A 26,128-nucleotide genomic window follows, 5' to 3' on the forward strand; every position below is an offset into this window, starting at 1 on the left:
ATGGGATCTGAAGTACTACATGGATAGTGGTGATATATTAATTTTTAAAACTGTAACGTAAATGTGGTCTCTAGTCCTAGGTTTGTGGTGTGTCCATTTGTGTTAATGTATAGGGAAGGGACACTGACTTGATGGTTATGGGGAGTGTATCTTGATGTGTGTGCAGGGGTCAGAATTGCTAAACTGTTAACAGCTTTTCATTTAGGGGTGAGTCATATGATGAGTGGCCTAATCAGAAACACGAAGGAGCGAAGATGCAAGCTTGGCCAAGCGATGAACAAGGTTTTGTAACTGTTTTTTTTAATCAGGTGTTGTAAAATTTGTGCATGGCCTTTTTTTGTGGTTGTTGCTTAGTAATTGGTAGAGGAGAAGAGAGGAGGGAAAAAAAACCCTCAGCTTTGCTAACCAATCTTTTCAGAGGTACATAGCTGGGGAGTAAAATCTGACTGGCTTAACGTGTTGAAAGATCCTATCCTTTATAATATTCACCCCATCCTGCAGTCCTCCACGCAGAGGAGTTACATTGTTGTATTCTAGTAATCCACTGTGATTTATAACAAACCAGTGATGTCATTCTATTGTGCACTTTTGTCAAACCATTTACGTGACTTTAATAAACATAGTAAACTTGCTGACTGCACCAGAGGTCTATTAGTGATTTATATATTGCATGACATTTTCTATTTGAGTTTGACATGTAGAATCATTTTTAATTTCATGGTAATTGACAGTCCTAATAGCCCAGCTAATTTGAAACTAACAATATTGCTGTGTAAAAGGAAAAAATGGTGTTTGTGTTCAGTAAATGTTTGAAAAAAAACTACCTTGACGTGCGTGTCTTTATTGTTCAGTGTTGCGATGACCTTTTGTTGAATTCATTTTTAAAAAGTTGTGAAAGTTATACATGTGCATGGGGAAAAAAATTCAGATAGTGAAGAAAAATGCAAATAGTAAAAAAAAAAGTTCCCTTTTCATCTCTCCCACCTCTCATTTGGACTCTTCAGAGCGTACTTACTAGTGTCTTCTGTGTATATATGTGTATTTTCTTCTTTTTTTTTCAATGAAAATGGACTTTTAACTTTCCTATGCTATTCTGCATCTTGTCATTTTCATTTACTATATCCTGGACATTTTTTCATTTTGGTATGTGTAGAGTTTTTTATAATTTTAATTTTATTGGAATATAGTTGATTTACAATGTTGTGTTAGTTTCAGGTGTACAGCAAAGTGATTCAGTTATACATATATCCATTCTTTTTTAGATCCTTTTCTTATATAGGTGATAACCTATCACAGGATATTGAGTAGAGTTCCCTGTGCCATACAGTAGGTCCTTGTTGGTTATCTTCTATATAGTATATCTTATATATAGTATAGTAGTAGTATCTTATATCTGTCTATCTGTACATAGTTTCAGTGTTAGAAGCGTGGAAGGTGGGCCCTGTGGGGCTGGACCCAGCATCCTGAGAGAGGGAGAGGGTGCAGCTTGACTGGTGCTCGTTTCCCTGAGGAGCCTCAGCGAGGCTGGTTCTGTGAGTGATTGTATAGATTTTTAAAAAAACAACTTTATAGTATTTAATTCTATGGATGGACTTAAAAAATTTATTTAACCAGGCCTTACTGTTGGATTTTTAGGTTTTCAGTTTATTGATATTCCAAATACTGCTTCAGTGAACATCCTTATATACTGTATTCATAGAACAAACTCATTTCTAGCCCTGGAACTTCTGGTTTAGTGACTGAGTGTTTAAAACTTTGACAGAGGTGATCCACTTGCCTTCCATCTCCCTACATCTTTATTGACATCAAATGTTATCTAATCATTTCGTTTTTGCCAAGATGATGGAAATGGAAAAATATTATTTCATGGTTTTAATTTGTGTTCCTTTATTATGAATGAGGTTGACATATATTTACTGACCTTTTTTATTTCCTTTGCTTTGGGGTTGTGGTGTTTTTCTTGCTATGTATTAGAAATGCCTTGGAAATTTAAGGAAATTTTCTCTGTTATGTGTCAGAGTTGGTAGTTTTTTTTTTTTTTTTTTTTTTTTTAATTTTTTTTATTTTTTATTTTTTGGCACACGGGCTTAGGTGCTCCGCGGCATGTGGGATCTTCCTGGAGCTGGGATCGAACCCGTGACCTCTGCATTGGCAGGCGGATTCTTAACCACTGCACCACCTAGGAAGCCCCGGTAGTTTGTTTTTTGACTTTAAGTATAGTAGTTTTTATATCTACTGAATTTTGTATCTTGCTTGTAAAGTTGTCTCTATTCCAAGTTCATATTTTTTTTATCCATGTTCTCTTCTAGTGCTTTTATGGCTTTTCCCTCCCACTTCTCTCTCCCCACTCCTTTTTTCCCCCCCGCTTCGTCCTCCTTCTCCACATCCTTTCCTTCTCGTCTTCTTTGGTTTAAATCTGTCTGGAATTTATTTTGATTAAGGATCCAGCTAGCAGAGAACTCTTGTAATTATTTTGACTGATTTGAATCATAAACTAAATTCCCATAAAGTAATTAGATCTGTTTCTGGGTTCTCTGTTCTACTGTGTTGACCTGGCAGTGTGACAGAACCCTGAGGAATATTGTCTGGGTTCTTTCCATCACATATTAGCTCTGTGACCTTGCGCAAGTTACTTTTCGATCCAAGCCTCAGTTTCTGTACATTGGGACAATAATATCATCTAAGTTGTGAGGAGCAAATGAGAGAATTAAAACGCTTAATGTAGTGCCTTAAACAGTGAAGTGCCTGGTAAATGTTAAGTATTAGTATTAGTATTCTCCATTTGTCTTTTTTCTCTAACCAGAAATTTTTTAAAGTTTATTTTTAATGAAGGTCTTGCAAATATCTTCCTTTTATTATCATTTTGTTTGTTTATATTGTAGATAGGAGGCTTTCTTCCACTGTATATACTTTTTTTTTAATGTATATATTTACTTATTTATTGGCTGTGTTGTGTCTTCGTTGCTGCGTGGGGCTTTTTCTAGTTGCGGAGAGTGGGGGCTGCTCTTCATTGCAGTGTGCGGGCTTCTTATTGCGGTAGCTTCTCTTGTGGAGCACAGGCTCTAGGCAAGCGGGCTTCAGTAGTTGTGGCACGTGGGCTCAGTAGTTGTGGCTGTAGGCTCTAGAGCACAGGCTCACTAGTTGTGGTGCATGGGCTTAGTTGCTCCGCAACATGTGGGATCTTCCCAGACCACGGCTCAAACCCGTGTCCCCTGAATTGTCAGGTGGTTTCTCATTGGGCAGATTCTCAACCACTGTGCCACCAGGGAAGCCCTGTATATACTTCTAAATGTTAATGTTTTGATATAGGCATTTCAATGGATTTCCCTTTTAAAAAAATTTTTTTTGTTGTTGCTTCATTTGGGTGTCCCAGATACACTAATCATCATTTACAGGTAATGATAATCTTCCTTCTCATTTCCAGTATTCATACCTCATATTTCTTTCTTTTACCTAATTACAGTAGTTAAGATTACCAGCAGAGTATTCGGGTGGTACTGGAGCACATCCTCCACACGTGTTTGCTTTCAAATTTAGATTTAGGGAGTCCCTTTACAGAGATCTGAAAAAAACCATTTAGGGCAACTCTCTCACTTCATAGTTGAGGATACAGGCTCACAAAGAAGTGACTTGTCCATCCAAGGTTGCACAAGGACCAAGTGTCAGAGCCCGGGGTAGGCTCTGAGCTTATTGACCCGCTGAACAGTGCTCTTTCACTTGTAAGACTCTCACATCAGTACCAGAGAAACTCATCTCAGGGTTTCTGCCAGATCTGTGCCTGGCAACAATATCTGACTGGACTGCAGAAATCGTCCAGAGAAATTCAAAATCATTTTTTTTTCCTGTATTTCGAGCAATGTCTCCTGTATTAAAGTAATGGATGCCCAGACAAAAGAAAATGCTGGCCATGATGATATATTTCATCTAGAAAATTTCAGTATGAGATGCAAATTTCAGGTAGCTCACAAAATCTTAGCTTTTTGGCAAGCTTAGACAAAATTATATATTCTAATTTGCCTGTGATTTGTAAATTTGGTGCTCAGTTCATCTGGTGAGCAGGACTGGGGTTTGCTCCGGCCTCAACCAGTGGGAACAAACTCTTGGAAATTCCTGCTTATCGAGCACCTGCGTGTTGGGCACTACATCAAGGATGTGAATATGAAAATGAGAACCATGGTTCATGCCCTTGATAAGCTTATTGTCCAGCTAGATGCTCCTATTTGAAATCTGATTTCCTGTTTTTCCTCAAGTTTTAATTTTAAAAGTTTTGATGTTACTTTTGAATCCTGGCTTGGGCCACCTTCTGAAAATGTTTCAGAAAACTTTACCATCATAATTTTTAATATAGTACCAGGGAGACAGGAACAAAGAACATGCACAGCTAATTAAAAAGGATGAGACCTTAAGGAATGGTGCCTCCGTCTTTTAAAAAAAATAGTTTTCTGCTCATACCCTACTTTGAGCCTTGTGAGTTTGCTAGGTACATTTTATCCTATATCTTATTGAAAAGTTTCAGAGGCCAGGTGCCAGGCTTCTAACCCTCCGCTTAAGCTACACCAGCAAAGCTTCTCTGTTCCGGTTTCAGTTTCTGTTTGGAACATGCTGTCCTACTTTAGTGTGATGTCAAAGCTAGTGGAATAGACAGTAACACAAAAGCACTCTGCAGATTTAATGTGGTTGATTAAGCTTGACTGTCCTTTGAGAGGGATCTAGTTGACATAAATAGTAATATAAGGATAATTTGGGGGGATTTTTTTTAATGGTAAGAAGTAGTGCAGAATAAAGGGCACCGTGACATTAGCTGTCAATCAGCCAAGGCTTATCTGGTGGAGAAACCTGGCCACTTCATGTTTGGGGTGAGGTGTGTTGCAGTGAGTCATTATGCTAGAAAAGCAGCATGATTAAGCCAGCTGTTTCAATTACAGGCTGCCTGGCATCTTGGGGCTTAAAGCCTGAAGTCTGGTGTCTTATTTTGGGAGAGTATGGATGCTAAAAGCTCTTGAATACTGATGGAGAAAGCAACTTGTCTTTTAAAGACCTCTAGGAAAGGTCTCCCAGAAGCTCTCCCACATTTCCCGGAAAAGAGTTATTCTCCTCCCTCTCTCTCTTGTGTTTGTGTTAGCACTTTGTCCCCTTCACCAGATACCCACCTTGTTAAGAAACACCACCTTTCTTTTTTTTGGCACACGGGCTTAGTTGCTCCGCGGCATGTGGGATCGTCCTGGAGCAGGGATCAAACCTGTGTCCCCTGCATTGGCAGGCGGATTCTTAACCACTGCGCCACCTAGGAAGCCCAACACCACCTTTCTTAACAAAAGGAAGACTCAGAAACTTCACTGTCGGCACTGAAAGGACACCCCTTGGGGGTTTTTACTGATTACTACTGCCACCAAGATAGGCTAAAGGGCAGCTGAGAGAGGCCATGCGGTAAGAAACTGACTGAAATCTAGAGAATAACAAAATCTTAGGGCTCTAGATTGCTGGTTCTATACGTTTAATGTGCTTAAAATTACCTCACGGGAATTGGATCTGAGAGGTCTGGGGTAGAACGTCATCTGTGGTTCTGATTTAGGTGGCCCTGGGACCCCGCTGTGAGAAGCTCAGCTCTGGATAGATACTCTGCTTTAAGAGGCGCACCTTGCCCTCTGAGCTTTCATGCCCACACCATCTGACACCAGAAAGAAGCCGCACTCTTACCTGGATTTCTCCTTCTCAGCTCTTAGTCGGCTGGAACTGAGGGACAGCATAATTGACATCCACTTCCCCGCAGAACACCAGAGGGAGGCACAAGGGCCTGAGGCCTCTCTCGAAACTACCCAAGGTCTGCCCCTTAGCTCCTGCATCTCCTCTGAGGGCTGGCGCCCCTCCCGCATGGGCTCTCACCATGTCAGAATCAACAGTGAGACCCCCTGGAACATCTCACACATCTCAGTTCACAGCTCCTTGTTGGAGGTCCTTTCCCTCTACCAGACAGGGAGCCTAGAATTTAAGAGATCCTGACAATCCAAGGAGCGAATTCTAAGCCCGCCTTCTGTTGGTAATTTGGTTTGCAGAGTCAGACCTTGCCCCAGGCACATTTCCCTCCCTCGCACCCTGCAGAGTTGCTTCAGTATCACGAGGCCACCTGGAAATCAGCGCAGCTGTTTTGAAGTAGTGTCTAGGATGGGCCAATAATGCTTTTAAAAGACTGAACCTGGTTTAAGTTGGCTGTGCTTCATGTTAACACTGAATTCAACCCTTAGTTCCAGCATAATTACACTTAACTACCAGAATAGAGCATTGCTGATAACTCCCATCTATGAATTTTCATGTTGATTTGCAGTTGCATTTTGGACTGCTTGCCATGATACGCCAAAAATCCTTCAGATACTGCTGTTCCTCTCCCCTCCCCCACCTCCCCTGCACATTAGCACATGTGCCCCCAACTCCTCCAAGAGTCCCTTTGGGACTCCCAGGATCCTAGAGAACTGGGTGATCTCCTGTAGCAAATTCTACTCTGGAGACTTGCTGGAACAAGGAAATCTTCCAAACCGCGGGCGGGAGCCGAGTAAACCTGACAGTATTACAATGAACACACAGTTCCCATTACTCAGCATAGAAAGTCACTTGTGCAGGTAAATCCCTTATTTGTTTGCTTTCTAGCCTATATATTCACCTGCCTGTTGACTTCAACACTCGGCACACTGGAGTTGCCTGGGGAACTTTGAAACACAAATGATGCCCTGGCCCCTCTCCCAGCCAATTAAATTTGACTCCCAGGGGTGGGCCCTTGCATAGGTAGCTTTTAAAGCTCCCGGGTGACTGTAACGTGCAGCCAGGCCTAAGAAATGCTACTCTAGTGTGAGGCTTTCTCTGCTTGCCCTACCAGCACTCCTAAGGCCAGTCGTGGACATTTATGCCCCAGAGCAAATAATTTCAGAAAGAGAGAATTGATGAGAGAGAAGAGAGTGACTCAGTGCGAGGGCTGAAGGCCTTGAAGATACAAACAAGCCTCCCAGTTTTTCCACCTTTTGACCATTTAGTTGTTCTTGGCCTAGGGTGGGGGAGGGCATGGAGGGACTGTGACATCCTGGGGATAAAGGCTGCCTCTGAGTCCAGAGGTTGCAATTCAGTGACCTCTGGGCTGCATCTGACCTGCAGATGCATTTCATTTGGTCTGCAGTGTGGCTGCACATGGCAAATTTTAAACATGTGAATGCCAGTCTCTAAAAGTCTGGTTTCACATGACAGCATTCTCAGAGTTGCTGGTGTCTGACAGAGAGACCTGGTGGCAGATGAAACAATGCACTTTTGGGCGCGGGGTCACTGGTTCTCCTTTAGCCAGGGTGCTCCATTCATGCGGGTAATGACTCGAAATGTGATGTTACAGTGTTACCTTCGGATTTTGGTTTCACCATTTGAGAAAAAATATTCCCATAAAGAGTGACGAGTGACTTCATATCAATTCCTTCTAATCCTTCACGAAGCCCTTCTAAGGCTGGGCTAGAATGACAGTCTGGCTTGAGAGACAGCAGTCCTGGGATGAGTCTGGATTTTGCTGTGGAACCTGGGCCTCTCTCTTAACTTCTCTGATTCTGAGCGTCCTCATCTATGGGGGAACAGGCCCAAATAATTTCTAAGGTTCTACTGGTTTCTTGGAATTCCAATGGCATGATGATAGAATGGAGACAACTGAGTTTAAGAGTAGTCTGGGGGTAAATGTGCAGAAACCAGAAGTCAGGGTCTGAAAGTCAGCACTGAGATGCCAGTCTAGAGAAATCTGGGAGGCCTGAGAGGAAAGAGCAGGAACGAAGGGGTAGAAGCTACAGTGACATGTGGGTTTCAACCATCTAAACTGGCCAAAGATCGAACAGGTGGGTTTGGGGGGTGGGCAAAAGGAGGGAGCGCTCCATCACTGGAGATGTCCATCCCAGACCAGGCAGCTACTGGGAGGGGATGTTGTAGGGAGTAAAGGGTAGACAAGTCCCTTTGCAACATCTAGAGACAACGGTAAGGAAGCAGGGAGCCTCTCATCCACCTCCTGTCCTCAAGAGCGTGGCTCACTAGGACATGCTCTGCCCACAAAAGGGATGGCAGCCTCTTGGTTGTTTTTAAACACTGTATTTTTAAAAATTTCTTAAAAATATTTACGACAGTAAAGGTCGTACTATGTGATGGGGACAGATGCCTTTGATGTATCCCCCTTTCATTCCTACCCTCAAAACAAGATTTAAGGCATAAATTACTTGGCTGGGCACCAGGCGTGCCTCTTGTCCTCGGGGCGCCGTCATTGGTGGTACCTCTTGTCCCATGGGCTGGCAGATCAGATGCTTGCCACCAAGGTTGCACAGGCTCTGGAGGTCCCTGCACCGGCTTTATCCAGTGTGTTCCAGGGAGGACCCCTCAGCACTGGTCCAGCCCTTCTTCCCCACGCATGGATGATGGGTTGGCGGAAAGGAGGGATGGGAGGCCGTGTGTGTGTGTGTGTGTGTGTGTGTGTGTGAGAAGTAAGGGGGTGATGCAGGGAGGGGAGGCTCCCCACGCCTACCCCTGCCACCTGGCCTGCAGCTTTCCCATTGCGTCGGGAGAGGCTGTGGTGGAAGATGAAGTGGGAACGGGGAGCCTGGGGACTGCGTCATCCGCACACTTCCGCCAGGCATCCGGGAACACAAGCAGCGGGAGGGAGGGCAGCTGCAGGCCATGAGCACTGTGGGAGGGAATACGGGTGGCGGTCAGTGTGAACGCACGGTGTGGGTAGGGGGAGAGCCCGCCCACCTCCCCATCTCAGCGGACGCCCAGTCTCCTGGGTCCCAGCTGCCCATCCATCACAGCCTTCTGCGTCCCAGAGTCTGTCTTCATCCAGGCCAACGGCTGTCCCTGCCGAGCCCTTCATTCAGGGGGTGCTCCGGGGACCTCTCTCCGGCCCGGGGAAGGGTGAGGTGACGCGGGAGCCATGGACAGCGTGGGGGTGGGAGGACAGTGCAGAATGCAGATCTGCTGTCCCATGGGTCCCCCTGGAACTAGAGGCCTGGGGAGGGCAGAGTGGGTTTGCATCCGTAGTCTTCCTCTCGGCTTCTTCTGAGGATGGCATGATGATGAGTTCCTAGCACCTTAGTTGTGGAGGCAGCAAATGCCCCCTCAGAGCCTGGGGGCAGCTTTGGGGTGTACCTTGGGGGCGGGTGTCCCTTTAAATCCCTAGGGATCTGTGTTGGAGGTGTTGCCGTCTCCCAGTAGGACAGTCCCTCTTAAAACTGACTTGAGTTCCTTTCAGAGGGAACAGACTTGGTCTCTCAGGAGATGAGGTCAAGTGCAAAGTGAGCTGGCGTCCTTTCCACCCCAGCTTGGTGGGCCACGGGCCTGGGCCTGCACACTGCCTGGGCCCTGTGTCCTGGCCCCCATCAACTCACAACCTCCCCCGGAGCCTCACTCCAGAGCTTTGGGGATGGGGTCCAGGCCAGGCTCCCTCCTGCGCTTGGCGCTTTTAAAGAAGCCGAGCTGTGGGGAGGCAAAGGGAGAAATCTCAGGGGTGCGCAGGGTAGACGAGGCCTGTCTCCCTTCCTTGCTCTCCCTCCACTCACCCTCCTAAGGCTTCTTGCCTCAGAAGCCTGCCCTGAGTGCCCCAGCTCACGCGGAGCACCTCCCCCACCAACTGCTAGGCTGCACAATGAGTCACTTAACTGGTGACAGAGAGGCTGGGACCAAGCGGATGGAGCCTGTGTCCAGAGGCAAGCCATCGTGCTGTTTGACGCTGCCCTAGTCAACACCCCTCTCTGGGCCTCCCTCACCTCATCTACAATAGGAGGAGGTTGAGATAAGGTGTTCTTAACCTGAGGCTCAGAGACAGAGAAAGGCTTTTGGGGGGTGGGGGTGGTCTCGTAACAGCCTGACATTGTTGGAGAAATTTTGGTGGTTGTGTGTGCTTGCTTGCTTTCGGATCAGAGGAGGCCTAGCTTTCATCAGGTTCTCGTAGGGACCCACGAAAGGGTTGGAGCCGTCGGTTGAGTGCCCTCTGGTGGCCCTAGCCCGTGTGCCTGCTGCAGTGAGGAGCTGGCAAGCTCTGGGGAGGAGGCTGGGTGGGCGCCAGCTCCCTCGTGGAGAACGTGGGGACTGGCCACAGAGCTCGGAGGCCGGGGGCCCCAGGCCCGGACAGCCAGGATGCTGCCCCCACCCCCGCCTCGCGGGGGCCCTCACCTTCCACAGCGCCAGGACCAGCAGGGCCAGCAGCAGGAGGCCCCCCAGGGTGCTGCCCACGATGACCCAGATGGGGATCTGCGAGTCCGCCTGCTTGGAGATCTCAAACGTGATCTGCAAGGGGAGGGGTGGGGCCAGGTCAACGGCGCTCCTGTTCTGGGGCCTGGGTGGCAGCCTGGGGCAGGAGGGCAGGAGGGCAGGAGGGCAGGAGACAGCTGCCACCTGGTGGGAGAGCTGCATCCCCTTCCTCAGGGAGATGCTGGAAGGATGGGCGGCACCAGCCTGCCCAGAGGCCTCAGCGCTCCCAGCCCCGGCACAGTGGGCACCTGACCTAAGTGACCAGGTGATCCCACCTCTTCTTTGAGACACTTTCTGGCTTTGGCCTCGGGCCACTCCGCTCTCTCCGGATCCTCCTTCTACCAAGGCGTTTCTCCTTCTTGTTTTCTTTGCTGCTTCCTAAATGTTGGTGTGTCCCATGGCTCTGTCCTTGGACCTCTTCTGTGTCTCCAGTCACTCCCTGGTGAGCTTGGGGCTGACTTATGGAGTAGGCACCGTGGGCACGAACCCAGGGCCCACAGTGCTTTTAGGGGCCCACAAAAATGTTCTAATTTCCTTTAAAGTTAGAATCAAAAAATATACTCTTGCCTGGATTATATTTGTCTTTATATAGACCAAGTCAGAAAATAATAATTAAAAAAAAAATCTTCCTGTTTATGGAGTAAGGCCCTGAAAGCAAACGTGCCCAGGGCCGTGAAAGCCCTAATGCAGCCGCGGGGATGCTCACTCAGTCCTAGTAACCATCTTCACGCCGGCTCACGCGCTCACATTTCTACCTCCTACCTGGCCTCTCCACTGCATTCCACACGCGAATCCAACTGTCCACTCAGCCTGCCTGGCATCTTTAACAGGTCCCCAAGTAAGCTCCTGAGCTCACTCCTTACCCCAGCATCTTTCCCCTCAAAGCAAACGGCAGCCTTGTTCTTCCTCGCTCTCGCGTCTTGTGTTGGTCACTGACTCTCACTTTCACACCCACGTGGACCCTGGCAAAGTCCATCTGCTCTACTCTTGAAAGCCCCAGAATGGGGCCGCTCCTCCCACCCCGAGGCTGCCTCTTTGGGCTGAGCACTCCCATCTCCCACCCTGAGACCACGGTAGCTGCCTGGCTGCCCCTCTGCTTCGGCCTGTCCCCCTCCCGTCTGTTCTTGGCAGAGCAGCCAGAGGCAGGGGATCGCGTCTCTGCTCTGCTCGGTCCCCCAGGTCTTCCCATCTCACTCAGAGTGAAACATTGGGTCTTTGTCCTGGCCTGCGAGGTCCTGCACCCGAGGCCCCGCTTATCTCGCTTACCTCGCAGGCCTCACCTCCTGCTCTGCCCTTTGGTCCCTCTACTCTAGCCCTCAGTCACCTGGCCGCCAAGAGGCCCAGCGCACGCCTGCTGCTGGGACTTTGCATCACTGTTCCTTCTGTTGGCGGGGCTCCCCCCATCCCTTTGCTGCGTGACACCACTCTATTCCCCCTAGTCTCCGTCCGCTGTCCCTTTATGGGAGAGGCTCCCTGTATAAAACAGCACCCCTCGTCTCCACCCTTGCACACCTGCAGACCTTTTCTGGGCAGACCTTATCACCACTGTTCATTGCCCCTTCCCCCCAAGCCCCATGTAGACTGTGAGCTCCAGGGAGAGCAGGGGCTTATCTGTTCTGCTCGCTGCTCTATCCTCAGTGCCTGGAACAGGGCCTGGGACAGAGCAGGAGCTCAGTCAAGGGCTCTGAAAGCCTGAATGAACGCATCCATGACAGCACGATGGACCGGCTGGGCCACTGACTCTCTACTCGGCTTGAGGCAAGCCTGCTCCCCTTCTGCCTGACCTCGCACAGCCTCCGCTTCCGTATCTGAAAAGGGCCTGTGGAGCTGCCCCTCACAGTGCCGTGAGGAGTGAGCAGGGTACACGGGAAGTGTCTGTCATGGTGCCTGGCACGTAGTTAGGGCTCTGCAATGGCAGGTCCCTTCTGTGCTCTTTCCATCCCTGAAGGCTGGCACTGGCTCTGCCTTCCCACACTGACACCTTGCACAGAGCCAAGCCAACAGGGCCTTAAATTTTGGGTTGCTGGTTTTCTAAGAGAAGTGAGGCATCCAGAGAGCATAAGAGGGGTCTTTGGGGGTGGGGAGTGGGAGTGGAAAGAGAAGGGGAAATCACGTAAACGAGTAAATGACAGATGAACTAGTGTGGCGAGAGCGGTGGTTTGTGTGTGTGTGTGGGGGGGGGAGCGGATCTGTACTGCGCCTCTTCTCGCTTGACTGCCTGGAAAATTCCCACATGTCTCTCAGGATTCAGGCAAGTGGACTGTCTCCAGAAAGCCTTCCCTGGACACGCCTTGCTCAGAACCCCCTCTCCAGCACCTGTGCTCAGCCCCAGGTTGCATCCACTCTTTGGTGTCCTAGCCCCCTCGTCTGCCTAATTCATCTGGGTGGGGGGGAGGGGAGGTGCTGAGTCACAGGAGGAACACCCGACCACCGCTGAAGGGTGAACAAATAAAACAGCTGCTCAGATGCATCTCCTGAATGCTGCTTCTGGGCTTTGGCACTGGCTCCCCCTCTGCCTGGCACACCCCCACCCTGTTTGGGATCGAAGTTTGTGCTTTATTAAGGTCTGGCTTCCTGACCAGGCCCAGGTTGCTCTCTAGCGTCTCCTGGGGTAGGGCTGGGGGTTGCCTGGGCATCTGGTACGGGACGCGCACCTGGAGCCCAGGCTGCAGTTTGGGGATGTGGCCCGTGGAGGGCAGCAGCATCCCACGCCTGAGATGCCCGCTCCTTCCAGAGGACCCGCCTTTTTTTCAAGACCCAATTTCTCATTTTCCCAGAGAGCACCGCGTGGAGCCTCACCCCTTTCCTGGACTCTGATTCAAGCCAGTCTGACCTGCAACAGTCTGGTTTTACTCAATTCAAAAAGAGTCCCAATACAGTTTGAATCCCTTGGTCTTCACAATTTCAGTTTGCAGCAGACTTCGTTCATTAGCTTTGAGGTGCAAATGGATAGGGAGGGGAGGGTCGGCTGGCCATTCTAGGCTGCCAGGCTGCCAAGACCCAGCCTCGCTGCCCTGAGGCAGGCGGGCAGGCAGGCCCGGACCGCACTTCTGCTTTCTCTAGCGGAAAACACGCAGGCGTCCCTCCTTCCTCTGCCTCCAGGGGGTGTTGAGGTACAGAGCTTGGTGCCCCCAGGGACAGGACCAATACCTATCACTGGCCCCCTTCTCCCCATGTTTGCCGCAAACCGCCTGTTTGACTCGATTTCCCCCCTCCTCTGATGCTGCACTAACTGCTGGCAGGCCTGTTCATCTCTCCTGCAGGGGGAGTAGGAAAACTCTAGGGGAAGGGGCGACCCCTCCCCAGGTTGGCCTGGCCCAGGCCCAGGTCTGCAGGGTTCCCAGTGCTCACCTGGCGGCTGGGATCCTCCTCACGGAAGATGAAAGGGCTGTGGAACTGCCTCTGCAAAGCTGCGTGGACTGTGATTCTCATCAACCTGTACTTGAGCTGTGTAATCGGAGGCCTTGTCAGGTTCTGGCCCCTCCCCCAGGGGAGACGCCCGAGCACCTGCCTCCTCCAGCCTGGCCCCAGAGCTCTACTTACTGTTTTTAGGGACCTCAACCACAGGTTCCCCAGCAGATGGAAATTGATTTCCTGGTTGGGGGCCAGCCTTACGTTGCAGTTGATGGAGACTACATCAGAGTTGCTGTGATTCTGAAAGAGAAGGTGGGTCTCCGGGTGAGCAGGGGTGTGGCCACCAGAGATATGGCTCAGCTGTCCAGCTTGACCAAGTGGGATTTTGCTCCCAGGGAAGGGGGGTCAGAGGACAGGGGACAAGGAAGGAGGTGGGGGGTGGGGGAGGCTGGGGCTGCCAGGGGCTGGCTGGAGGACAAGGTAATAAGGATGGTATATCCGATGCTCCATTTGAAGTACATAACTGGATAGAATCCAGCAACAGAACTTCGGTCAACGATAGGGAGCCTGTAAATGTCATCACCACACAAACACATTAAAGGGAAAATGATACTATTACTGCAGCAGATGCAGAAAAAGCATGTTATGAAATCCAACGTCTGTTTATGATAAAAACTACCAGGGAACTTGCTGAATCTAAAAAGGGGTGCTTATTAAAAAAAAAAAACCCATGCCAAGTATCACATTTAATAATGAAAAATTAAAAATAATCCCTTTAAAAGAAAGATCAAGACAAGACGGTCATCATTTCTGTTTACCATTGCCCTGGAGGTCCTAGCTAGAGCAATAAGATGACAAAAACAATTTAAAAAGATTGAATGGTAAAACTAAAACTGTTATTACTTGCAGATGATAATACCATCCTAATAGAAAACCCAAACAAATCATAAATAATTAGGCTTCATTGGGTTAAGCTTATTAGTGTTGCTTTCTTGCAGCCACCTCACCCCACCCAAGTTCAAGTCTTCAGTAAAGTACACTACACTCCAAAGATGCTCTGTGTGAGGCCCTCGTTTGGGGAAATAAAATGAAAACAGCTAAGATTTTTATTTGGGTAAGGAACAGTGAAGGCACACTCAGAAATTGGTATGTGGGCACAGAGGCAGCCCCGGGAACAGAAACCTGGACAGCAGGTGTCTCGGGGAGGGCCTTGGGAGTGCAAGCTGGGCTGCCTTCCATCTTCAGGGGCAGGGGGGCCCTGGCTGACACGCTCGGTGTCTCCAATATGAGCCCCGTGTGGTCTGGCCTCCGTTGCGCTGCTCCGTCCGTCTCCTTCTCCCTCCCTCTGCTTGTCCCTGTCCTACTGGCCCTTTTAGGCACAGGGGCAATTCCACCATCCCTGCTCCTTTACTGGAGGTTGTCTGCTCCACTGCCTTCACTCGGACATGGACCCCAGCCTCATTCCCTGCCTTCTTTACACTCAATCCCCGTCTTCCATGAGATGGTGAGCGCACGAAGGGCAAGAAGTCTGTTTTCCTTATTCCTCTCTGTTTGAGGCTGGGACACAGAGGTGCTCGATAAACTCTTACGGACAAACGACTGGATGAGGTGCTCAGGCAGCCCCCTCTCCCCGTCCCCCAGGGCTCTTGGCACGGGGGACACTCACCAGCTGCGGGGCGCGACTCAAGTCCTCCTCCGTCGGGGAGTGCCGGTACTCAGTGCTGTTCCCCCAGATGTTACAGGAGGTGTTTGCCTGTGCAAGGACACACGCAACCAGCCTCACCACCGGCACTGGCAGACTCGGCGTCCCAGACCCGGTCCTCTCTCCTCCCCTGCCCAGAGAAGGCCCAGCTGGCCCCGGGGCCGGGAGAAGGAGCTGAGGTCTGGGGACTTGGGGGCACATCTAGGGGTCTGTTTGTCCCCTCCCCTAAGCTGGTCCCCAGGACATGGGTACCTGGTCAGTGAAGAAGTCCCTCAGCAGCAGCAGCCGGTTGCCGCCCCTGGTGGCGATGGGGACGGTGACCTTCATCATCACCCCGTGGATGGGGAACAAGCCCAAGTTTTGGATCTGTGGCCGGAGAGGGGGAGGTGTCAGTACACCCCGCAGCAGGACGAGGTTCACGGGCTGATCCCCCCAGCCAGGCCTGGGAAATAGGCCCCTTCGAGCCCCCTGGCTTTTTCACGGTCGATGCTCTAAAGCTCTTCCAGATCTCAGCCGGGGGCTACAGGATGAAACTGCATGGAAGCTGAAAGGGAGGCGAGCATGGGTCATAAGGGGCCATGAGGCTGAGGGCGAGGGTTACTTCCCTTTGCACCCTTGCTTGGCTTTGGTGCTGGTGGCTGTGGTCGGGGTGGAGATGGTGACAGCAGTTCATTTATTATGAGAGAGAATCACTCGTTGATACAGGATGTCATTAGTGTGTTGGCTCACATGCTAGCCATGACACATGCGGTGTCAGAGCCACAGTGATTACAAGCAGGGCGTTGGAATCAGCAAGCCTGGACGCACGACCTGGGGCTGCTGCCACGGGTGAGCTGCGTGGCCTTGGGCAGGTGACTGAACCCCTCTCGGGTGAGCTGCGGGGGCATCTGTGTGTTTCCAGCTGTCTGCCTGCTCCCAACGCGCGCCCAGCAGCTCAGGGCTAGGGAGATCTCGGGGCCCGCTGTGGCAGAGACTCTACACTGCCTCCTGATTCTCCTTCTCCGTCCTTCCTTAGTGACAGAAACCAAGACAAAAAGGGACATCTCCTAGCCTCCCTTACAGCTGCATCACACTGTTCTGGACAATGAGAGGTGACTGGAAGTGAGAGGAACTGCCAAGAAGGTTCCTCAGTAGGAGGGGTCTGGTCTGCTCTTCTCCTCTTCCTTCTTCTTGGAATAAGAACGTGATGCCTGGAGCTGCAGCCACCTCGGACTATGAGGTGAACTTGAGAGGCTGATAACCACATGTTGAGGATGGTGGAACAGACACAAGGAGACTCAATCCTGGATGACTTTGGGAAGCTGTCAACTCTGGACTTCTTTTATGGGAAAGAATAAGCCCCAGGGCATTTAGATCATTGTTTTTTTTTATATTTTAAAAATTATAAGAAGCTATACCTAATCTTCACTGACACATCCTCCCAGTCCAGCCCTGTAATTTTCCAGGTGAGGACTGAGAGGCCCAGAATGGGAAAAGGACTTGCCTAAAGTCACACAGTGAGTGGGTGGCAGGGTTGAGGCTGAACCCCAGGCACGAGCAATGATTCCAGATTCCTCCCTCCCACAAGGGGGATCCTCAGCTCCTGTCTTTCGCTGTCTGCCTGGCCCCCCTCCAGCCTCACCTTGAAAACGCAGTTGAAGGGAGGCCCAGTGCCATGGTATCTCTCCAGGGAGCTGTTGGGCTTGACCTCATAGTGGCTCAGGCTGCTGCTCCTGCAGGGACAGAGGACAGGGCCGCCCTGAGCTCAGTGTGGGCTGGATGGGTAAACAAATGAAAGAGGCTGTGGACATGCGCCTGCCTCCCCCTGGGACCACGACAAATAGGTTTCCTCTTGTGTCCATCAGGAGCGCTGTGTTGGGAAGGATTCTGAGCTCAGCAGGAATAAACACCGAGGTCACTGTCTGCCTCACGTGGGGAGGGGCGTGAACCAGGAGAGCCAGTAATTTGCCATTCTTGCCCTCGCCTCCTGCCCAGGGGCGTGGCCTCTTTTGATCATGAACTTGCCCGCTGTACACTGTTCCAGCCTCTCCCGGTGGCTGTGGGAGGACCTGAACTTTCTGTCTGTCCATCTGCTGTTACCTCCTGACTTCTCCGCCCACCTGGGGGCTCTCAGGGGGCAGACTGGGGGCCAGGGGCAGACCAGGAGGGGGGTGGTGGGCGGGGGGAGCAGACCGCCCTGCGGGGAGGAGCGTTTTCTCACTGATGCTATTTAGAATTGCGAGGAGTAATGAAATGCAGATGGACTTTTTAGCAGGTTTAGTCACTGTTCTAAAATTCTCTGCAGGCCATGGCCCCACGGATGCCTGCACCTGGGGTGGATACGACCCACCGCCCCAGCCCTCCGCCTTCTCCCTGTGGGGAGCTCCCTGGGGACCACGTCTGTGTCTCCTCCTCCCCCATGTTGACACCACCTCCCCTCCACGGACGCCAGGGCTGCACCCTCCGCTGCATCCCATAGTCCCTCAGCACTGTGGCCCCGGGGCCGCAGCCCACCTGGTGAAGAGGACGTCAGCCTCATACTTGAGGTGGAGGCGCAGGAGGGCCGTGTTGTCTTCCTCGGTGCTCTCCTCCTCGTCACTGTCGCTGAGAGGAGAAGCGGCAGCGCCCGTGGTCAGGAAGGGGCAGCCCTCCCTCCACCCGGCTCTCCCGACGGGCTCAGGGCGGCAGGAGGGATCCAAGCTGGGCTGAGAAGGAGCATCCCGGTGTGTCCAGAGCGTCCCGCCACCGGGGAGCATCAGAGGTGTCTCCCAGGAGGGGAAGGGCCAGGGGGGCAGGGGACCTGGAGACCTCAGCTGTCCCTGCCGTCTTTCTGGGTGCAGCACATCTGGCTGGAGGACCGTGCCAGCTTGGTGCCAGCGGCCTGTGTGCCCTCCTCATCTGTCAGATGGGCAAATCCTGTGCTGGGGGCCCCGAGGGAGAGGATGCCTGCGGGGAAAGGCTCTGCCCAAGGGAGGCGAAGAGCCCGAGGAATGAATCCACAGCAGAGCGTTTACTGACTCTTGAACTGACCCTCCTGAGCTGACTGGCGGTGGGGCAGCTCCCGTGGGGTGGCTGAGGGGGCTGAGCTGCCTTGAAAAGCCTGGAGAGTGAAATTCACAGGTGTTGGAGGGAGTTTTGCCAAATATGCTTCCCTTTACTTCCGAGCACCACAAACTATCAGGCAAATCATTTTAGACATGAAAAGATATGATTTCTGCCCATTACAAGCCTGATTTCCTTCGGAAGCCTTGCCCCAGATAGGTGTTTAGTCAGAAAAGGGAAACGTGACACACACACACCGCCAAGGTCCCCCTCCTCCACCCGCCTAACTCACAAACACGTGCCAACACCCACACTGCCAGGGACACGGCAGGCAAGGGCGTTCATTGCCCCGTGAGAAGGGACTCTTTTCTAAGACAGAGGCCTTAAGATACCAACGCATCTTACAAACTTTGCCTCAGGTCGGGTGAGATTTCCACCAAAGTGCAGAGTTTGGCCAACTACACCTGGACACATGCACATGCTGGTGTGCTGGTCCCCGGTGCTGCTGTGACCATTGAACTTCGTGTGCGTGTGTGTGTGTGTGTGTGTGTGTGTGTGTTTTGGAACGCGGGCGCTCGGTTTGCCTGCACTGTTTACTTCTCAGCGTGCAGGAGTCCTTAGGAGGGTTCCTAAGGCTCCAGAGCAGCCAGGACCCCTCCCTGCCTCTGTGTGTTTATCACTGATGTGGGCGATTCACCGGTGTCAACCTATAGCAAGCTGCCTCAGGGAGGCCTGGGAGAGAGACAGACAGACAGACCCGCACAGAGGAAGGGAAGGTCTTTTAAAACTGGAAGTTTCCAAGGGGAGAGACGTGACCAGGACAGAAAGAGCACTGGGTAAAGAGTAGGAAAACTAGCATTTAGCTCCCAGTTGTACTATTTACATGCTGTGTGTTGTTGGGAAATTCACTCAACCTCTCTGAGCTTTCGTTTTCTTACCTGCAACTTGGGAGGTGGGGTAGGGAACAAGCCTTGCTTTGCCTGTCTTAAGGGGCTGCTGTGAGGACTGACTGAGATATTACGTGCGCAGTGCTTTATAACTGTAGGGCTTTTAAATAACTGCTACGTAAAATGCTATACAAAGGTAAGGGTATTATTATTTATATCCAAGCTGCCCAAGAATGAAGAACGGTGGCAGCGCAGCAGGCAGCAGGTTGGCCGGCACTTGGGGACTCACCCAGGGCCCACCCAGGCCGGGGCGGCGAGGGACAAGATGTGACGGGGGATTCAGTGTTGGCTGGGGCAGTTCCCAGCGGCAGAACGGGGCCCAGGGGTAGCCAGCGGGGAGGAGTGGGCAAGCCCTGACCTGCCCGCTGTGAGCTGGATCTCCAGGTGGTGCAGGAAGACAGATTTGCTGAACTCGAAATCGAGACGGAAAGCCACCTGCAAGGAAGACGTCGCCGGAGTCAGGGCGGCTGGGAACTGCCTGCCCGGGCGCTGCCCGGCCCAGCCCTGGCCCACCCTCCCAGCTCCTGCCCTCTCGGTGGGCCCTGCTGGCAGGCCATGGGCTGTGGGAGGGAGGACCAGGTGCTGGAGTAATGTGAGCTGAGCTGGGTGGGGGCGAGGCTGTGGGCGCACTCAGCCAAGGTCAACAGCTCCCCTGATGGGGCTTCCTGGCTGTGAGGCCAGCCCTCTGTCACCTCCCTTTTTGTTTTTCACTACAGGCAACTAGACGGCAGCCAGTCCAACTTCAGACTCTTTCTGCAGGCATTGCTGGGCAGGGGACCTGGCGGCGGGAAGGGGAGATGGCCAGCACCATGCACCGCAGGATGTGGGGGCAGGAGGCTCGTGAAAAGGCCCGCTCGTGCACACCTCATTCTTGCGGGTGCTGGGGCTGAGGCCTGCAGAAGGCTGAAGGCCGTCCCGGGCTACCCAGCAGGCTGGTCACGCACCTGTCTCCTTGTCCAGCAGCCCTCCCGCCGCTCTGATGGCCCAGGTCCTGGCGCTCCCCTTGGCCCTCACCCAGGAGGAGGGCCTGGGTCCCCTGACTGTGCCCTATGGCATCGGACCCTCTATGCTGCCTTCTGCCTTACCTGGTGGTGATGCTGGGGCCTTGCACAGACCCCTCGTGCTCTTCCCAGGTCTGACCCTATAGGGTTTCCCAAGGTGAACTAGTAGCAGGGACCCTTCTCCCCGGGGCCACAGCGTTGGGTGGGGAAGCTTGGGCTGTGTGCTGCTCCCCCTGGGTCTTCACCCAAGAGCTCCCGGGTGTGTCAGTGCCTCACCTCAGAAACTACAGTCTCAACTTGTGGCGCACTGGGGAGGTTCTTTAGCAAGAGCCCTAATCCCCCCCGCCGTTCCCCTCCCCTTCCCCCAGCCTGGCAGACCCCGCTCCTGGGGACACACGGCTGCCCTCCAGCTCGCCCCTGCCTCAAGCTCCCCTCTGTTTGATGCCCACTTTACAAGCAGCTCAGCCTCTGTCAGGTCTCCTCTTGCTCCAGAACCTTCAGTGGCCACCTACTGCCCAGGGGTGATGGGCAAACACCCCCACAGTCTGGAGTCTACCCCCCTTTCCCAGTAAGTTGCTTCTTCCATCCCTACACTCTTTTCATATGTACTTTTAAGCACATGGTAGGTACTCAGGAAACATTCATTTTTCTCCCCATCTCTCCCCAGGCACAGCACAATGACAGAGGCTGGGCATTTTAAAAACATGTTAGAATACAGAACAGTGGGATAATTGGCCAAAAGGAGGTAGGAAAGTGGTGGGTGGGGAGTGGTAGGATTCCCCACGAGGTGAAGGGGGCCTGGTGCTCTCCTGGGGTACGCTGTCAGCTCTGGGGGTGGCTGGATAATTAGGTCCTTCGAATGCCATTTCATGGGAGAAAAAGCCAACCTACTTAAAAGCCGCCCCCAGGGCCTCTTCATCCCTGCCCAGTCCGCCCCTCTGCTCACTTCTGCTTCTCTTGCCTCCCCTGTGCCTCCCTGCCCTGCCCAGGTCCCATCCCATACCGCCCCAGCCTCAACCTTGGCCTTGGCCCGGAAGAAGGGGTAGCTGACGTTGCAGACTTTCTTGTGGAGCCTCCTCTGCTCGTTCACACACTCGATGCTGCCGTCGGCGTCATCCTGGGGGCAGATGGGGGCATCGCGGGCAGCAGTGAGGTGGGGCCTGAGACCCAAGGCTGGGGGCCACCCCTGCCCCCTGCCCCGCAACTGCTCAGGCTGAAGCTGCAGCACAGGCTGCAGATGCTGGGACCACAGGGGCCCTGGAGGCTCCGGTGCGGCTTGGTCCTGGATGCGGAAAGCATGGTGGGGCCCAGAGCAGGGGTGGGGGACTGGCTCAGCAGTGCTGGGAGTGGGCAGGCGCTCATGTACATGCTTTGTCATTCCCTCTGGATCAACCCCAGAGGCAGGACGTATCATCCAGCTTACGGGTGGGGTCACTGAGCCCCAGAGATGGGAGGTAACTAGCTCAGACCACCAGAAAGTGGCCTCCTCCACTCGAGGTTGGATGGTAGGGGTCGGGGAGAGGAAGGAGGGGTGCTGACCTTCCGCCGTGAGCATCTCCTGGGCTGGGGATGGATGGTGGCCACGGTGAAGGAGCCAGGCTGCAGGCTGGCCCTTTACACACACCACCTGCTGCTGCTGCTGGTGTGTGTGTGTGTGTGTGTTTGTGTGCACACACACCCCTAACAAGGGCCAAGGGCACAGGCTGAAGGATATTCCTCTCCATGGTTCTGAAAGGTTCAGACTGCCCTCTCCCTGTGGTTCTCATCCCTGACTGCACACTGACATCACCTGGGCAGCTTTAAAAGCAGACTGACCCAGGCCCCACCCAGAATATATCAAGTAGAACGTCCTGGAGAAGTCTGGACACAGGCATCTTTCAGCTCCCAGGTGATTCTAATGCCTGTGTCAGCCAGGCCCCCTACCTGGACCCCTCCTTCCCTGCCTCAGCCCTTCCTCTCAGGCAGGTAGCCAAGCTCTTACCTTCTGGATCAAGCTGGCAAATTGCAGGTTTGCTGACTGTGAAATATTTAGGACTGTGCTGTAGGCGTTCTCGCCCTTGTTCTCCAGCAGGGCCTCCACTGCCACCCGTCGCCGCGTGCTCTCTATGATGAAAACTGTGGTGTCAAAGGACAGTGTGTATGCAGAACAGTCCTGGGCAGGCTTCCTCAGCACCCTTTGGCAGTACTCCCTGTGGGAAAGAGACCAGCATGGATCAGGCACGTGGAATGGGGAATGCAAGGGTGGGCCTTACTGTGTGCATGTATCACCTCTCCAATCAGCATGTTTCCCTTTTGGCTTTGGCTGCTGGGAAGCTCAGAGCTCAATATGGAGACAATCCTGATTATCAGCCTAAATGTTTAGAATCTTTGCTTCTTCATTCTTCTACAAGGTTTGGATGTACTATTTCTATTTTTTAATTTTTTTTTACTATTTATATTTTTTATTGAAGTGTAGTTGATTTACAATGTTGTGTTAGTTTCAGGTATACAGCAAAGTGATTCAGATATACACATATATTCTCAGGTTTTTCCCTTATAGGTTACTACAAGATATTGACTATAGTTCCCTGTGTTACACAGTAGATCCTTGTTATTTTTGTATATAGCAGCGTTGTACTATTTCCATGTATCATGTATGTATCTTCTAACTAATCATCTCATAGTTGAATAAAAGTTGAACATAAGTTATTTGAAAATATATTAGGTAAATTTAAAACAGGATCATCATTTTTCCTTGTCTGCTAGTTTCTTTCTTCCAGGGGACTGTGAGCACCCTGCTCATCCTCTGCTAATCTCCTTAGCATTGAGCCCAAATGGTCAGTCCATGGACCTTAGAAGTCACCTAGTCTGGGGGTTGGACAATGAACACTGAGAACCCTAGGTCCTCAGTCTCCACCTTTTATCTGTTTTTTAGTACAGGCTCCAAAGAAAGGATTCCTTTTCTAAACAAAGTTTGAGGAGGTTGGATTAGACTCACAGTATTCATTTTACAGAGGAGGTCACTGAGGCCCAGAGAGGGCAAGGGATTTGCCTGAGGTCACACAGGAGTTAGAGGTAGAGCCTGAGCTAGGCCCATGCTCCAAGCTCAGTGTTTGGTCCTTGCTGCCTATGAGAAGCATGTGCAGGATTATCATCCAGGGGCCTGGAAGCCCAGACCTACCAGCAGGGGAGGGAAAGGAGTCAGGGTGGGCATGGGGAGGAGCCAACTCACATGGCTGTGGGCAGGTCACTGCGGGCATCCAGGAGGAGGTCCGGGACACAGTGCTCATCCTCATTGCAGCCGTTCCAGAAGGGCACCTGGGCCAGGGAGAGGCAGGTATGGGTGGCTAGATAGGGCATCCAGAGCCTCCAGCCCCATCTTTGCTGTGGGCCACCCCTCACTCCCAGAGCACACCAGCTCCTCTCTGCGGCACTAGACACAGGCTTTGTTTCTTCAGCCCTTTTCACAGACACCATGCTGGCTTTCTCTCATGCTTTTGCATAGACAGTCCCTTCTCTAGAACATGGCTCAAAACTCAGCTCCTCCTGGGGCCTTTTCTGTTCCTAATCAAGCTGCTAGCACAGGACACCCACTTACCCAGGGCTGGTCAACACTCATTGATCATTTACTGCAGGGAGCAAGCTCTCTGGTACTGGGGATACAGGATGCGGAAGACACAGCTTCTGCTCTCAGCTCATAGGGAAGATGAATGTGTGAACAAATAATTATAGTGTGAAATGTGAAAAAACAAAAAGAAATCTGTATGAGGAATAGAAGAGGCAGAGGGGAGGAAACACTTATTTTGGCCCATTGATGGTTGAGAAGGCTTCAGAGAAGTGACAGTGGGTCAGAGTTCCAAAGGATGACTGAGTTCGCTGAATGGGCCAGAGGGAGTGGGAGGTGTGGGAGGAAGGATGAGTCTGCATAGGGCCTGAGGCATGAAGCAGCATGGTAAGCTTGGGGAATGATGGCTGTTTAGTGTTGCTGGAGTAAGGGGTGTGGGAGATGGACAGGTGGGCGGGGTCATGTCTTACAGAGTCTTGAGGTCCTGTCTTGCAATTGATAGGACTCACTGACTGCTTTCGGCCAGGGGTGTCCTCCCAGACTCACATGTCGAAGGCTCCCTCTGGCTGCTGTAGGTGGATGGACTGGAAGGGTCAAGACTAGAGGCAGAGAGACCACTGAGGAGGCTGCTGCAATGTTCACGTAAGAGATGACGACGGTGTTGGTGTGGTAGTGGGTGTGCAGCAGGGGAAACGGGTTGGGAACCTCAGAGGTGAGAGTTCATCAGGATCAAGGGAGAAAGGGGTCCCGGGTGTTGGCCCAGTTTCCTTTTGAGTGTCTGGAAGGATGGCTGCACCATTCATTTGTAAATGGAGGGGTTAAGTGCAGGGGATCAGTTTGGGGCACACTGAGTTGGAAGTGCCTATCCAGGGAGAAGTGCTCAGTGGGTGCGTGGGTGTTCAAGTCTAGAGCTGAGGGGTGCAACTGTCCCCACCAGGAGCACAGCCTGACCCAGGGGAGGGGAAACAGGTGTCACAGAGGCAAGGCGTGCCTTACATTCACTAACTTCTCAGAGGGGCGCTCCGTGGCCCTCACTCAGAGCCATGCGCTCTTATTTTAGACACGTTTCTGTCAAGCCTTCCCTTTGGCTTCCCCATCACGTGGTGGGTTTGCAGCTCGAAGCAGCCAGCAAGGAAGACAGCAGAGGCATATAAAGGAGGGCAAAGCGAGGCATTCAGTGCTGGGACATAGCTCCAGACACTCTGGAAGCCCTTGGGGGCTTCGCTGTATTCTAGCACCTGAATCTTGCTGATTTCAAGTCCCCAATGAGATCCCACCCCTGCCCAGCAGACTGTTTCAGCGTGAAAACTGTACTATAACCTTCAGTAAAAATTCTATCCACTTGATTAAAAGGGACAATTTAACACGATAAGCAACCGTTACACTCAATTGCATGGAATAGCTCATTCCCCCAAGAGGCAAGATGTTGTGCTACCAGAACAGGGCTGGGCGTTGAGGAGCTAAATAAGAATTTGTAGCAGAGAGATGGAAAGAATGTTTCTGATTTGCTGGGGGCTAGAAATCTATATTAACAAGATTTTTAGACATTTAGCTGCTCTCCAGAGCCCTTGGTAACATACGCAGACTGACTTTTCCAGCTCTATTTCTCATCTTTTCTTTACACATCCCTTCACCCTGCTTGTTGCCAAGTCCACACCTTGGACATGCTGTCAGCTTTCCTGGACTAAAAGCCCATCATCCCCACCTCACATCTGTCCTAAAGGTCCAGGGGAAAGCCACCTCCTCCAGGAAGTCCCCCCGCCCTATCATCTGATTGCTTGATGACACTTCCTGTGAGCTTACTCCCATTTTGACTTGGCCTATGACCCTTATCACCACCTTGCATCTATATTATCAGCATCAATGCAGAGAGTGCCCTGCACATTCATCTGCATCATGGGCTTCAACATGACGAGTAGTGACACGTCCTCGTTCATTTGCTGCAGTGGCTTTGTGATGCTGATGATGGGAAAAATATTAACACTCAGTGTGGGGGGGCTTCCCAGGTAGCACAGTGGTTAAGAATCTGCCTGCCAATGCAGGGGACATGGGTTCGATCCCTGCTCCAGGAAGATCCCACATATTGTGGAGCAACTAAGCCCGTGCGCCATAACCATTGAGCCTGCGCTTTAGAGCCCGTGAGCCACGACTATTGAGCCCATGTGCCACAACTACTGAAGCCTGTGCATCTAGAGTCTATGCTCTGCAGCAAGAGAAGCCACTATAATGAAGAGCCTGTGCACCACAATGCAGAGTAGCCCCCGCTCGTATCAGCTAGAGAAAGCCCGTGTGTAGCAATGAAGACCCAATG

General features: G+C 51.8%; 1 protein-coding gene and 2 long non-coding RNA genes across 6 annotated transcripts in view; 2 read left to right on the top strand and 1 right to left on the bottom strand.

Annotated features, from left to right (window-relative positions):
* Positions 1-7,853: 7,853 nt before the first annotated feature.
* ITGA11 (integrin subunit alpha 11) overlaps positions 7,854-26,128 on the bottom strand; it is a 127,208-nt gene continuing 108,933 nt past the window's right edge. The window contains exons 19-30 of one of the 4 annotated variants that reach the window (XM_057723045.1): positions 23,485-23,570; positions 22,255-22,462; positions 21,292-21,390; positions 19,631-19,707; positions 17,798-17,887; positions 16,926-17,016; positions 15,557-15,670; positions 15,269-15,355; positions 13,792-13,902; positions 13,600-13,695; positions 10,171-10,284; positions 7,854-9,007 (exon numbers count right to left, since the gene is read on the bottom strand). In XM_057723045.1, coding sequence (XP_057579028.1) covers positions 8,873-9,007; positions 10,171-10,284; positions 13,600-13,695; positions 13,792-13,902; positions 15,269-15,355; positions 15,557-15,670; positions 16,926-17,016; positions 17,798-17,887; positions 19,631-19,707; positions 21,292-21,390; positions 22,255-22,462; positions 23,485-23,570 — 1,308 coding nt within the window. In that variant the 3' untranslated portion in view covers positions 7,854-8,872. The other 3 variants (XM_057723048.1, XM_057723046.1, XM_057723049.1) reach the window with 3 other exon arrangements.
* Positions 13,800-16,565, top strand: LOC130845591 (uncharacterized). The gene is made up of 3 exons (XR_009051425.1): positions 13,800-13,914; positions 14,601-14,716; positions 16,320-16,565. It is a non-coding gene; the product is annotated as an uncharacterized LOC130845591 (long non-coding RNA).
* LOC130845590 (uncharacterized) lies at positions 20,756-22,260 on the top strand. The gene is made up of 3 exons (XR_009051424.1): positions 20,756-20,841; positions 20,941-21,018; positions 21,263-22,260. It is a non-coding gene; the product is annotated as an uncharacterized LOC130845590 (long non-coding RNA).

This window comes from Hippopotamus amphibius, chromosome 2 (genome assembly GCF_030028045.1).
Source record: "Hippopotamus amphibius kiboko isolate mHipAmp2 chromosome 2, mHipAmp2.hap2, whole genome shotgun sequence".
In the NCBI taxonomy this organism is placed as follows: domain Eukaryota; kingdom Metazoa; phylum Chordata; class Mammalia; order Artiodactyla; family Hippopotamidae; genus Hippopotamus; species Hippopotamus amphibius.